The 13,659-nt window shown below is 36.7% G+C and overlaps 1 protein-coding gene across 1 annotated transcript; it reads left to right on the top strand.

The window, feature by feature from the left end:
* Nucleotides 1-5,853: 5,853 nt before the first annotated feature.
* On the top strand, nt 5,854-12,946 carry LOC108667247 (translation machinery-associated protein 16). The gene is made up of 6 exons (XM_018154249.2): nt 5,854-5,882; nt 7,680-7,701; nt 9,661-9,761; nt 11,332-11,472; nt 11,831-11,976; nt 12,785-12,946. The coding sequence occupies exons 1-6, from the start codon at nt 5,854-5,856 to the stop codon at nt 12,922-12,924; spliced, it is 579 nt and encodes a 192-aa protein (XP_018009738.2). The 3' UTR covers nt 12,925-12,946.
* Nucleotides 12,947-13,659: the final 713 nt, after the last annotated feature.

Below are 13,659 nucleotides of genomic sequence, written 5' to 3'. Positions count from 1 at the left end.
GCCAGTTTGTGTAATGATCAGTGCCGGGGATGTAATTTTGAGGCCAAGGCAGAAGCTAATGCTCTTTTTAATAAATTCCTTATTTGTGATCTGTTGCTGGTTTCTAGAACTGGTTCACCACAAGTAGAGCCATTTGTCTCTCCAATCACATCCTCTCAGCACAGTAATCTTGAGAAGTGGTATAAAATGTTGGTTAATGACTGGGAAGATAGCGATTGGGAACTTTCATCTGTACACTCGTCCTGCATGGTAGATGAATCTGGTGAAAAGACAGACAGTGAAAGTGTCCCTAAGACCATTAATGGGAATGCCCCACAGCATGTATCTAAACAAGAAGAAGCATCTCAGGTAGCCACAGAACAAAGTCATAAAAGCTATTCTGAATGCTAAAGTGATTCATTTGAGGGGTTCCCTGATGTTGGTGGTCAAAATTTAGATTTGTCATGGCTAAGCTCTCTGCGGAAAAGAATCGTTAGGCGGAATATTCAGAGCAACACCGATGTTTCTGTACGACAAACAAGATCTAAGGGGTCTGTCCCTGACTTACCTAATGTACAAGCAAAAGTTTTAGAACACAGTATAAAGAGAAATGGCAATATGACATCATAATTTTCTACCATTTAGCCTTTTTAAACTTGTATTAATAAATTTTCTTGTAAATATGTACATGTAACCTTAGCAGCGTATCTTATTGAAGTTTTTACCAACATTGTAAAATTATACATCCTCTCCTCCCATTTGATGGTGTGAATAAGCCATATTTTTAAATGAATTTGAGAAAACTTTTTTGCAGGGGGGGAGAGAGGTGCCCATTAATTGTTTAAGAAGTTTTAAAATTGTTCATCAGTTTTCTCAATTTGTACTTATAGATTTTTTTTTCTTGTTCAGTGCGCCGAAATCAAACTTATTTCGTGGGCGTAAGCCCGCAAAATTGAACTAAAATGTTTGTCTTACCAGTGGCCGTCGCGTCGAAGGTGAGGTTTTCTTTTTGGTTAAGTCAGGTAAAACCCAAAGTGGGCACTTTCGCTGGGTCCACTTTAATTTCCTATATAGGCGCATCCTGACATTCTGGCCAAAAAACTTTTCGCTGAAAAACGGCGCAAAACCTCATTTGAGAACTGACGGTCAAAAATTTATGAAATTTGCACAGCACCTAGAGAATGCTTGGGACTATCTAAAATTTTTGAACCAGAAAGATTTATTGTGTATTTCAATAATTATGGCCGAAAAACAGAACTTTACGTTTTTCTCAAAATTTTTCCAATAAAGTTGTGCCTCAAATTTTGTTTATAAGCTTTTTGCAGCTGGGCGCACATTTTAACACGAATAAATTTTTGTACGACCCGTAGTTTAAAAGATAATAAAATGCATTTTACTAAAAAGTTCATAATTAGTGAAGGACTGCTTGGATTAATTTCGTTATATCAAGTGAAAATATTCTTTCAAGTCTGCTCTATCCAAAAGTTTTTGTTGGGACAAATCGAACATATAGTTTTTTCTCCACAGCCGGTTAAAAGTGCAAAAATTTTTGAAAAAAACGCTCAACATTGTCTCACTCGAGAGGCGCTGGCGGCGAAACTGTTTGACTTGGAGGATTAGTTTTAATTCAGAATTATAGGTTTTAATACAAGCTACAACTCTTGTTTAGATGCTTTTTTTAATTGTCTTGGCAAGTTTTTTTTTTTAAGAGTCAAAAACCAAAAAAAAGTTTAGGTGTGTCGGAAAAAAAATTATCATACGTGACATGACAAGATGTAAATATTCGGGAAGATGTATCTCAACGAGATCTTTCTATCTGTATAAAAAAATTTCCGGTAAATTGATTTTTTCAGCTTTTATTTCCATCTTTAGCTTTTCGATTATTCGGCCCTAGTCGCCAAACGGTTGCGGTTAGAGGAAAAAGTTACTTTTAAAAAATGTTATTAATCAATAGATCTACATTTAAGTATTCATCCATTTCACTCTAAAACGTATATTTCGTATAGATATTAATGAATCAACCACACCTATGGATGGGTCGCCTGAGGCGAAGTTAAAATCGCTATAAACCCACGGGATTTTCGCCCACGATTTAACTTGCATTTTATCTTGGATTTAAATCGGGCTGTGTGAGGCGTAGAGAACAAACAAATATATCATCAAATAGAACGCGTTCAGACGCACCTTCCTGTTATCAAGCGAGTTTCTCAAAATCATTCGTTCGGCCGTGAAACAGTGCCAACTTTGGCCTCCTGTATGTCACTCAAAACGCAATTTACAGACTTGCTCTTGGTTTCCAACGATGCAAAACTATCAGACGTTCTTGCGTTGTGTGGAATAATTTTTCTCTTCAATTTTTTTTGACCGATTTTTTTACAATTTTCTTAAAAAGTTTTCAAAAAATTGGCAAAAAATACATCTTCTAAGCTTTTATGGAAAAATTTTATGGAAGATGAAAACGTTCTCCCTGACGTTTCCTATAAGATGCCGTTGGAAAATTTGAGTCATCGTTTAGATTTTTTCTTCAGAAAAACATGGCAAAGATTTCATCGTCCAGGTCATTTCACAGACATCCTGGAAAAATCTTCGTGGAATAAAAAATGTGTCTTTTAATGTGTTCTATTAGATGCCGCTAGAAAAATATTAACATCATTTGGAATTTTTTTCCAAAAAATTGAAAAAACTATAAAACTTGAAAAAAATACATCTTGCAGGCACTTTTCAGGAAACTTCATATGTATCAAAAATGTTCCCCCAAACAAGTTCTATGGCTGTCTCTTATACACATCTAGATGTGTATAAGAGACAGATTGGCATAACCGCAAAAAAATACATGTTCCAAGAATCGCACATGAATATTTTTAGAGTCAAAAGAGCTTCTTCAAGTATGTTTTATGGGATGCTGTTGCAAAAATTTGGTCAATAAGTGGACTTTTTTCATAAATTGAAAAACCTGAAGCACCCGTTCAAAATCTAAGTTTCATGTAAAATCAAACTCCAAGCTCCTATGTAATTGACTCCCTACTTGGAGATGGGTGAAATGGGGTACACATTCACAGTCATTTTTTGGCCTTGACAGAAGACGCAGCTTTCAAGCTTTGCACGCATGTTGGCCATAATCATATGCACTCTTTTAAGCTCCTTAGGCCAGGCAACTGGCCAGAGGGCAGTTGCCTGGCCCCTTGACCATGTCACAGTGCCCCCTCATAATATCTATCGCTCCTGTGAGGGGGCAGGTGGAGTTAGGGAAATTGATGTGACTGCAAATAAATAAATATTTAATCCATATCTAATAGTGAATAGGTCGTGCATTTTGGGATGAATTATGGTAAAAACTTTTTTGGGTAAGGGATCAGAGGCACCTGTTTTTGGCAAAGAAATTGTGTGTCTGAGCTACATTTAATACGCAATAGGATGCAAGATATTGACTTTGCAACAGATTAGCCTGAGTAAGGTTTCATGATGCCAGGGCTATATATGCCAGTTATCGTTCTCTCTTAAATCACCTGTGAGAAGCGTGCTTGGGCGAGGTACAATGGTGACATCATCTAGCATATCGATATATTTTTGTGATCGATTATTGTGATGAACTTTACTAACTGGGATGCAAATTTAAACTGACACTAGATATATTTAACCAGATTTCTGTCTCTTGTAGTGATAGTGAGACATTTTAACACTATCATAGGTTAGATTAGGCTAGGTGTTGTAGGGTTAAAGGAGGTCAGGGTAGGTAAGGGTTGGTTAGGAAAGGTTAGGTAAGGTTAGGAGGGGTTATGTTACATTAAATTAGGTCAAGTTTGGCTACTTTATATTAGAAAAGGTTAAGTGGGGATTAACTAGGTTAGATTTGTATTTTTTATATATGTTAGATCATTTTAGGTTTGTTTACATTAGATTAAGTTAGGTTAGGTTAGACCAGGTCAAATTATGTTAGATCAAGTTCGGATACATTAGTTGAGGTTAGATATGGTTAGGTGAAGTTAGGTCAGGTTAGGTAAGGGTAGGTGTAATGAAGTCTATACTTCATTGGGGTTCGTTTCGCTGACTCGGATACTATAAACATTTAGGAACACCAACAATTTAATAGAACAAAACACGAATCAAAGTTTACATCAAGGGATAACGCCATACATTAATAAATCTGACACCTTAGCTGCTCAATCTACAGATTCAACAGGGAACATCTGTGAGTTCCTAAAACAAGGTAGTCTGCAGGGCTTCTCCGATCCTCAAGGAAAGAGTCGGTCCCCGTGGTGATCGTTAAGCACGAAAAGCTCTAAGGACAAGCTTGGAGAGTGTCACCTTGAGTCCAGTCTACACGAGATCAGCAGCAACCCTACACATTGAAAATAATACTTATGAACTGACTGAAACTAATCATTTAAGCACATTAATTATGGAATCGCAATATTATCACTAAATAACAACTGAATATGAAATAGCAGTAGCATATTTTATTGTCTAATCTCAATTTGGTTGAACGGAACATCTTACCAATAAAGGCAGGGTAGGTTAACTTGAACCACAGCGAGTTAAGGCGTAATGGTTATCGTCAACCATGCCTAGAAATGGGTTGTTCACAGGAGGACTGCTGGGTAACGACTAGTTTAAGGTCCGGTCTATCACTCTTGTCAAGTGTTTCCAACTGATGCCTTCTAGAATTCAATTTACAACCTTACAGTAGGTTAGGTAAAGTTAGGTTAGGTAAGGGTAGGTTAAGTTAAGTTAGGTAAAGTTAGGTTAGGTTAGATCAGGTTAGGTTAGTTTAGGTTAGGTAAAGTTCATTTAGGTTAGATCAGTTCAGGTAAAGTTAGGTTATGTTCAGTAATGTTATAATAGGTTAGGTTAGGTTGGAATAGGTTAGAATAGGTTAGGTTATGTAGGATTTAGTTGAAATAGGATAGGATATTTTAGGGTAGGTTAGCTTAGGTTAGGTTACGTTAGTTACAGTTGGTTTGGTGAAGTTAGGTTGGGACAAGTCAGGTAAGGTTGTGTTATGTTACGTGAGGTTATGTGGGATTATGTTGTGTTGTGTTATGATATGTAATGTTGTTACATATTATGTTATGATATGTTATTAAATGTTGCAAAATGATAAGTTATGTAAGGTATTGCAGTGTGAGTTGGGCTAATCATTAGGAGAGAGTAGTACTAATGTGTTTTGAGAATACACTGCGGGTGTTTGTTAGACATTTTATTTTTTTTATTTCTAGTGTTTTTTCATGGAAGTAGGTATAGATAGGAGTGACGAGTCATTACTCGTCACTCAACGTCACACTGAATACTCGTCACACTGAATTACTCGTCACACTGAATTGAGATATGTGCAAGGGCACGTATTTAGTAGATATTAGTGTATTTTTTAAAGTAAATTTGATTGTTGTGTGTTTGTTAATTGTATTTAATGTATTGTATGTATAGTTTTATGTATGTAGTGGTTTAATGTTGTAGATTAACACTTTGACTGCGACGTGCGCCATATATGGTACATGCATGCATGTCCCAAACTGCAACGTGTGCCATATATGGTACATTCATTAAAAATGAAACTTTTTAAAAAATCATATATGACGTAAACCATGGTCATATCCTTATGTAAGCTTGATAGAGTATAGAGAAAAAGGAGTATAAAAGCATATAATAATGTTATAAAATTTAATCAGAACAATATAAGTAGTTCAAATCAAGCACAAGTTGTTCAGTGCGTATAAAAGATAAAAATTCAAGAACTGAAAGGCGTCCGGTATTCCAAGCTGAAAATGTATTGTTTATTCAATAATGAATTAATATAGCAGAAACAATAAACACTGGGCATCTGAAAGTACTAAACTCGAGGTGAATGCCTCAATGAGAAGCAAGATACACAGAGAAATGGCTTTCCATCACAGGAATCACAAAAGGTAGTCACTCTTCTTGCTTTTTGTCTTGCTTCTGAACTGCCTTCATTGTTGGCGATAATTTCATAGCAGGACCTGCAACATTTTCTTATTTTGAGTTTTGGTCCTTCTGCTTCAACTAATGTATGGCTGGAACGCAGGCCTGCAATATCAGAACGCTTTGGTCCTGGAAGCATTTCTTTATTCACTTTTCCTGTAACAAGTGACATGACTAGACATTCTTTGAATTTGGTTACACCCATTGTCTCTTGTTGGCTGTAAAATTGATTAAATCAGTGCCCATGCATTTATTACCGCAATTCCTGTTAACAACTCAATGGCCAATTTACGGTACCACTTCATGCTTCTTCTGAGTGCAGTATTGTAAGATGTCATCTGATCTGATTTATCAACCCCGCATTTAGCAGTATTGTAGTCCATAACACTTTGTGGTTTGCGTATCTCAGTACCATGCCGAGTATTTTTCCCTGAGGGTTGAAGATTGCCTGAATGTTCAGGCACAGTTGACAACATTAGCACGTTCCTTTTATCTTTCCAGTTGCAAACTTTTCCTCCTTTGCTGTTCATCAAACCTGAAATTTCTCCTCTCTTCAGCTTTGCCCTCGTAACGCTGAGAGGCAATGCTTTTCAATATTTCTGCACAGTACCACAGTAGTACGTTTTTTCCTGCAAGAGTTTTTTGGCCAAGGGAATGGATGAATAGAAGTTATCTGCATAAATAGTTAATCCCTGCAGAAGAAGGGGCCTTGAAAGCTGCAGAACAACAGACTCCAAATGCATAAATGTTGGTTCTTTGGCCATGTTGCCACAATATATCTGAAAGTTCCAAGTGTACGAGCTGGGTGTGCAGAGCTTATATAGCTTTATTCCATATTTATGGGCTTTTCCAGGAATGTATTGTCTAATGTTTACTCTCCCTCCGAAAGGAATGACGGACTCATCAATGACAACACTTGATCCTGGAGTGTAGACTGATTTGCAGCTCTGAGAAACACTGTCAATCAGTGGCTGGATTTTTCACGTATTTGTTATATATTAGTGTATTGTTTAAAGTAAATTTGATTGTTGTGTGTTTGTTAATAGTATTTAATGTATGTATGGTTTTATGCATGTATGGTTTTGAGAGTATGTAGTTGTTTTATGTTGTATATTAAGATAGATTGGGGGTATGTGTCGGTTATCTGGTTTTTCCTTTAATATTGATACGATATTACCATGTGCACTAATTACCGTATTATTAATGTGATATTACTGTATCCATGGACATGCCATTGAGCATTGACAACGACCTTGTCCACTGCAAGCTTCACATCAGCATCCATGTAGCATTTCTTCTGTATCTGTAAGCTTACAGGATGGTTTGTAATTTTGCACAATTTTAATCAAGTCAAGGGATTTCACTATAACATAAAAGATCATGAAAAACATCCGAAACAGAAAATAATGTTTTAGTTACAACCATCATATGTTTTGGAGAAATAAATCATAGTTTAGGTCAATTACTTTTCATTCTATGATGCCCGGTGCACAATTCTTTATGTAGCATTCTATGTACAATTTTGTGACGACCGATGATGCACTAATTTTTTGATAAGTGAATTTTTTTTTTTGGCTGAGCAAGGTAAATGCAATCAAAATTCTTTGTTGTTAATCAATTTTTTGTTAACTGGAGCATTTGCTAACTGAGGTTCTACTGTAAATGAATTTTTGAGGGTGTCCCTTTTTACCCCATTACGCGGAAATGGCTGCCATTTTTTTTTGACTGAGATAGGCAAATTCCATCAATTATGTTTTCAAGCTGACACATGGGTGCAACTTTTATGTAAGTAAAATTTTTTAATATGGCGAATATTTTTTTTTTGCTCCAGACCTTAGCAGAGGTACTTTTCCAAAATCACACTTTTCACACTTTTTTTCAACGATTTTCTAGAGATAGTAAATGTTTGATTTCTTACTAGCTTTATACATAAAAGATAGTTAAAATGTTGAAGTTTACGCCACTATTTTTAGTTTTGCAATATTTTGATTAGTTTAGCTGCTACAACATTTCTACGAAATGTGGGACGCGCATCCCGATTTACCCCGCCCGTCTCTTTTTACTCCGTTTGACGGTATACTTGTATTTGCTGATATCAAGTGGTAAATAATCTAATAGATGATTGATTTAAGAGATGGTTTTAGACACATAAAAACTAATTCCAACACAGGGTGTTGGAATTATGACACAGGATATCGTATTCCGACAGGGGGTGATGGAATTACAAATTACGATTTTGAAGCGGTCGGAATTAGTCTCACAATATGCCGCATTTTGTCACACACAGTGTCGGAATTTAGCGATTTGGTAGATTTGAATTCTAAAGGCTTTTAAATAAATATGGCAACAGTTTGTGAGGTTTCATCATTGCTGGCGCATAGTGTGGTGTTTGAGAGTGACGTTAAGCAATCAGAACTTGAGTTGCGCATACGGTGATCTATTTATAGCCATTTATTTCTTGCTACGTCCTTAAGGTGTTGGAATATGGTGTGTTTACCCTAATTTGCATATTGAATATCATATTGTCTTTCAGGTCTACTGGTCTAGCAAAATAATTAACAGTTTAAGTACCAAATTCAAAACTTGAATTATTTTCACATCTTTAAATTCAAACAATTCAGTACTCCTAAATGTCAATCCTTGTTTGGAGAGTAGACCTGGTCTGCATTAGTTTGGCATTGGCTCATTCATTTCTTTTACTAAAACCTCACACTCCCATATCTGCCAATCATATTTTGGGCATAGTTTTGTAAATTACCGTATGTGTGAAACTATCATTTCTTGGGACTCTGGTTGGTTTAAGAAGTACCGTAAAATGGGGTAACTTAGACCACTTTTTTTTATAAATGATGCCATTTTTTTACTAGCTAAATTAAACTTGAATTGAAACATGCAAAATACAGGTCTATACAGGTACCGTATGTAGGCAAAAGCCACAAACAAAGATAAATTGTTTGACGGTAACTGGAGTTTGGAGCTTTAAGGTAATCAATTTTAAAGCCATGAAAATGAAAAAATATAAGTGTTTAACTTATGTTTTGAACCATAAAACAATTTTTAAGCTATGAAAAAAGTTCAAATTTTATCTTGAAAATAAAAAGAGAAGACTTTTTCAGAGATGCATATTAGATCAGATAACCTCTAGTCTAGAGTTTCATTTATAACTATGCTAGCATCTTTGGCATGAGCAAATAACTAGGTTTGCAGAATTTATGATGTATCAATTATTTTTTCAAATTTGTTGTCTCAGCTCTGGCACACAAAAGTTGCTACATGGCATAAATATTTCAATTACAAGCATTATTGATGACCATTTAACTGTAAAAATAATTCTTCCAACTCGATACTCTATTTTTTTAGGTTTCTATTTGCAGGATTTCCACACTGCCATATAACAATCTGTAGGAGTCAAAAATTAACAGAGCTCACTAATGGATTTGAACTAACCTAGCAAACTAATGAATTTTAATTACTCTAGCAAACTAATGGATTTGAACTAACCTAGCAAATTAATGAATTTTAACTAACCTAGCAAACTAATAAATTTGAACTAACCTAGCAAACTAATGGATTTGAACTAACCTAGGAAACTAATGGATTTAAACTAACCTAGCAAACTAATAGATTTGAACTAAACTAGCAAACTAATGGATTTGAACTAACCTAGCAAACTAATGGATTTTTGTGGATTGTCAGCTGGGCACCTGAATGCATGAATGTTCTAATGTTATTATTTTTTCACAGGGTAAACACACCAAAGGGAAAACGTTTCTAACTACAAATAAGAAGAAACCTGTCCATCCAAAAAGTCGCAAAGCTGTGCAAATTGTGAAGCAGATCAAAAGGTGAGGGGTTACCTGGATTTACTAAGTTTTACTTACTCCTTATCTGACACTGATCTTTTAATTAATAACTTTATAATAATCACTCCCTTCTTGGCATATTGGGTGATTCATTTGGAAAGTTATGCTATGACGATGTTTTGTATGCTCCATGAGAATTGCCAATTTTGCCAGGAGATCACATCTCAACAGCAAAACTAATTTCACAGAAGTGTCCCACCTTTGAGTATAGTGCTGTAGATGATCTCGTGTTGCTTTCAGTTGTCTTGAACCTCAGATCCCTTCCCAAATGATAATTGAAGATACTCACACTGAAATATCTACAGTGCTTCCCGTGAAGTGCTTGGTGTCAATTCTTCTGCAAAATCCGAGTTCTTTGATGAGAAATGTCCTGGAGAGTTGTTGATAGAGCCTCATTGAAACCAATGGTTTTATAAAAAAAAACTTATAAGCATGGCTGATATTGGCTGAAGAGTGCAGCTATTGCTTTATTACTGTATTTGTCCTGGGTTCACAAGTTTCACTTTTCCGAGTTTGATGCAGATTGTTGTCTGGGTAGTCTCTTGTGGCTTAGCAAGCTCCAGCTGTCCAGCATTCTTACATTACTAATTCAATTTTGAGGGTCTCCTGCTGTGCTACAATGGACCATCTTAGGTTTTTGCAATGCATTGTACAGAGAACTCATCTTCCTTCTTGGATTATTATAAATTTAACACAATATCAAAGATTTCCCATGTTCGTTTGCATGTTTACAGCCAATCGCAAGAGTAACTTTTAATTCACCAGTCTCGACCGTCGTTAGTTTATTTATTTAAAAAACTGGGCTATTTACTAGTGTGGAATTGTAAAGGACTGTAACATGGCGTACGAGATGCATGGCAGGGTTCAAGTGCTTCAGATCAACAAACACTAGCTGTACAACACAAAGAAGAAACCTCCCCAGAGCAATGGCAGCAAGCCTGCAAGGACTTACTGGACCATAAATCTCCTCTTTAAACACTTAGCGGAAGGCAATGTTAGCCACCATCCAAGTTGCCGCATGTCCTGTAGCTTCTCGTGTTATTTCACGGTTGAGCCACGGCCAATGCGGCCGTAGTGTTGATGTTGGTCGTACATATAGCAATATTGCGTAGAAAATTGTCGTCACTTATAGATTGCATTATGCAGTAGTCGTAGTTTTATCAATGGCAAAGTTTCTCCCAGCTGTTAATTATCGGAACAGCCGTTCACGGCCGAGGCCATAACTCGTGTACAGACGTACAGTTTTTGCCCGTAAGTGCGTCACGGTCATTCCACATTCCCACCAATATCTGTTGTCTTACTTGTCTATATATACAAAGCTATCGCGGTTCCATACTGAGTCCTTGCATGGACGACGCCAACCTCCACTCCACCTTGGAGAGTCCAGAACTTTTTTTGCTTCACTTATTCATCATCTTGATTCCCTCATTCTTGACCATCTCGAGATTATCATTCCTGTTTCCAATTGAATCCCATACTTGCAATGGATTAATGTACCATTTTATTAAGCTTTTCATCATTAAGACTATCATAAAGACTTCACTATTTTCAGGAGCGTCAAAGCGGAGCAGGCACAAAAACAAGCCAATATGAAGCTGCAGCTTCTGGGCGTGAAGCTGGCTTTCTTTGTGGAGAACCTGGACCCTTCCTTGCAGGTGTGCTCGCGATCACAGCTTGACGAACTCATAGAGAAGTAAGTTGCTTCTACAAGTGCTTGTTATTTACTTGAAGTATTCAATATTTTGGTAAATACTCATGTACCTCAGTTTTCGAGTATCGCTGAGTTTGACAGAGAAAGCTCGAATTTAGTTGGAATGTTTAATTGTGACTAATATTGATAGGCATGTACCACGTATTTGTATCAACAATATTGATGATTAATTTCGATATAATTGTTACTTATCCGCTCCAAAGTTTGTTATCGCTGCTTTGCCACAAAGACGTGAGCGGCAGTAAGTGAGCAGTTGCTAAGTGCACTTACTGTTGCTAAACCATCATAACATCATCTTAATGCACTTACAGTTGCTAAACCATCATAACATGTCATGCAGGTACATTAGCCGTAACGACGAAGAACTGCAAACGCTTAGTTCGAAAAAACTCGTTCATGGCAATGTACGTCAACACGCTGCCCGCGAGGACGCTCTGCAGTTCACACGTTCCATGGAGCGCAAAGAATACGATGAAACTGGTTTCGGTGAGAGCTGTGGTAGTAATATTATCATAAGTGTTCAATCTGGCTTGGAAAAAGCCTTAAATTTTCAATCCAAATTTAACTATTATAATAATTTTTCAAAGCTAATAATTCTGTCCGCGAGTCAATAGTCTAATTTGTTTGCGGTGGAATAGCTCATGAAAAATGTCAAATCACCACGGGCAGGAAATCATCTAAATTGATGAAAAAAATAATAATACTTGTCTGACAAATGTAGCCTGCATGTACTGAATCAGTACGGAAGTATTGTATCAGTATTTCCGACTACCCAATACATACGAGAAACAGTTGGAGATGTCTTCCTTCAAAGTGACCAGAGTTTCAGAGTGAACTATATTTAGATTAATACGTAACAACTCATTATCTGTTTGGTTATTGCTCGATTATGAAGCGACCTGTTATCGTTCAAATTCTCCTACGAGGTGATATAACTAGATTTAATTATTATTTTATTGTCAAATTTGTTATAGATACAACGTCAGAAGATCTGGTTTGTTTGTTATTTGTACCGCCAATGCTGTTTTCGTAAAAATGACATTTTGAGCTTCAACAAACAGCAAACTAATTGAATGATGTAATGTGTTCACTTGAATTCCGATTTAAAGAGTTTAATTTTTTAATATTTTTTTTTCAATGTAGGTTTATTTATGTTCGTGTTGCCATATTTTCGTTGGACATGCCCTCTCAGTTTTTGTGTTTTGTGGTTTTAATCTTGTCAAGTCGCTCGCATGATCGCTCGGAATGATTTAGCAAAAACATTTTTAAAATTATATATTGCTTATTTTTCCAGAAATGGTGGACGTTTTGGACCCTCAGACATTCCGACGGTTCAAGGAATGGCAAGGTGACCTCAAAGTTGTGCCTTCGTTCAAACTTCGTTCATATGTCAAAAGTAGTTTATTAAAAAGCAATACAAAGAACTCATCCTGATGAAATGATGAGCTTGCTGTCATGTGTCGTTTCATTTATCTTTCGTTGAGAAAAATTACGTAATTCTGTCGACATTATGGTTTCTTGTCCGTGACTGCGTATAGTGACGTGAGGAAGTCAGCAGAAAATTTAATCGTTGTAAGTCGGTAATGATGCATTTCAATTAAAAAAGTTATCAGTGGTTAAAGTCCAGAGTACCAAGATAGGAGCAGAGAGGTGCGGGTTTGATCCCAGCTCTGTGCGCCAGTTTCTGGTCAGAATCTGCGAAGCGGCCGGGCGGTTAAGCACAACAGAATTGTAGCAGTGAGTTGCGAGTTCGAGACCGCAAAATGCTGTGAATGTTCGGCGATGTTAAGAATCGGCGATAGGCCTACGGCCTGCTAAACGCTGAAACCGCTATTATTATTATCATTAATAAATAATGCTCAAGTGTGTTTACGTTATCTCTCGGTTTTTCACGTAGGTGACGAAGGCCATTGTCTTCGCACTGGAATAATTCCTAACGAGTTCAATTAAGCAGCTGGCTCTGGACTTGTAAAATTAGGTTTGCTTAAATAATTCGTGCACATTTTTCAACATAAATTTCTCTCTGGCTATTGATTTCGTTGCAGTGTTGTCAGGAAAGCGTACAACAATTCTCGCTTCGAGTCACCGACATGTGGAACAGCCTCCCTGATAGCATCGTTGACGCTCAGAGTATGAACGCCTTCAAGAACAGACTAGACGAAGCTATGC

This window comes from Hyalella azteca, unplaced genomic scaffold (assembly GCF_000764305.2).
Source record: "Hyalella azteca isolate HAZT.00-mixed unplaced genomic scaffold, Hazt_2.0.2 contig16463, whole genome shotgun sequence".
Classification (NCBI taxonomy): Eukaryota; Metazoa; Arthropoda; class Malacostraca; order Amphipoda; family Hyalellidae; genus Hyalella; species Hyalella azteca.
Note: the sequence above shows the minus strand (reverse complement) of the source record. Positions and strands in the feature narration are given on the sequence as shown.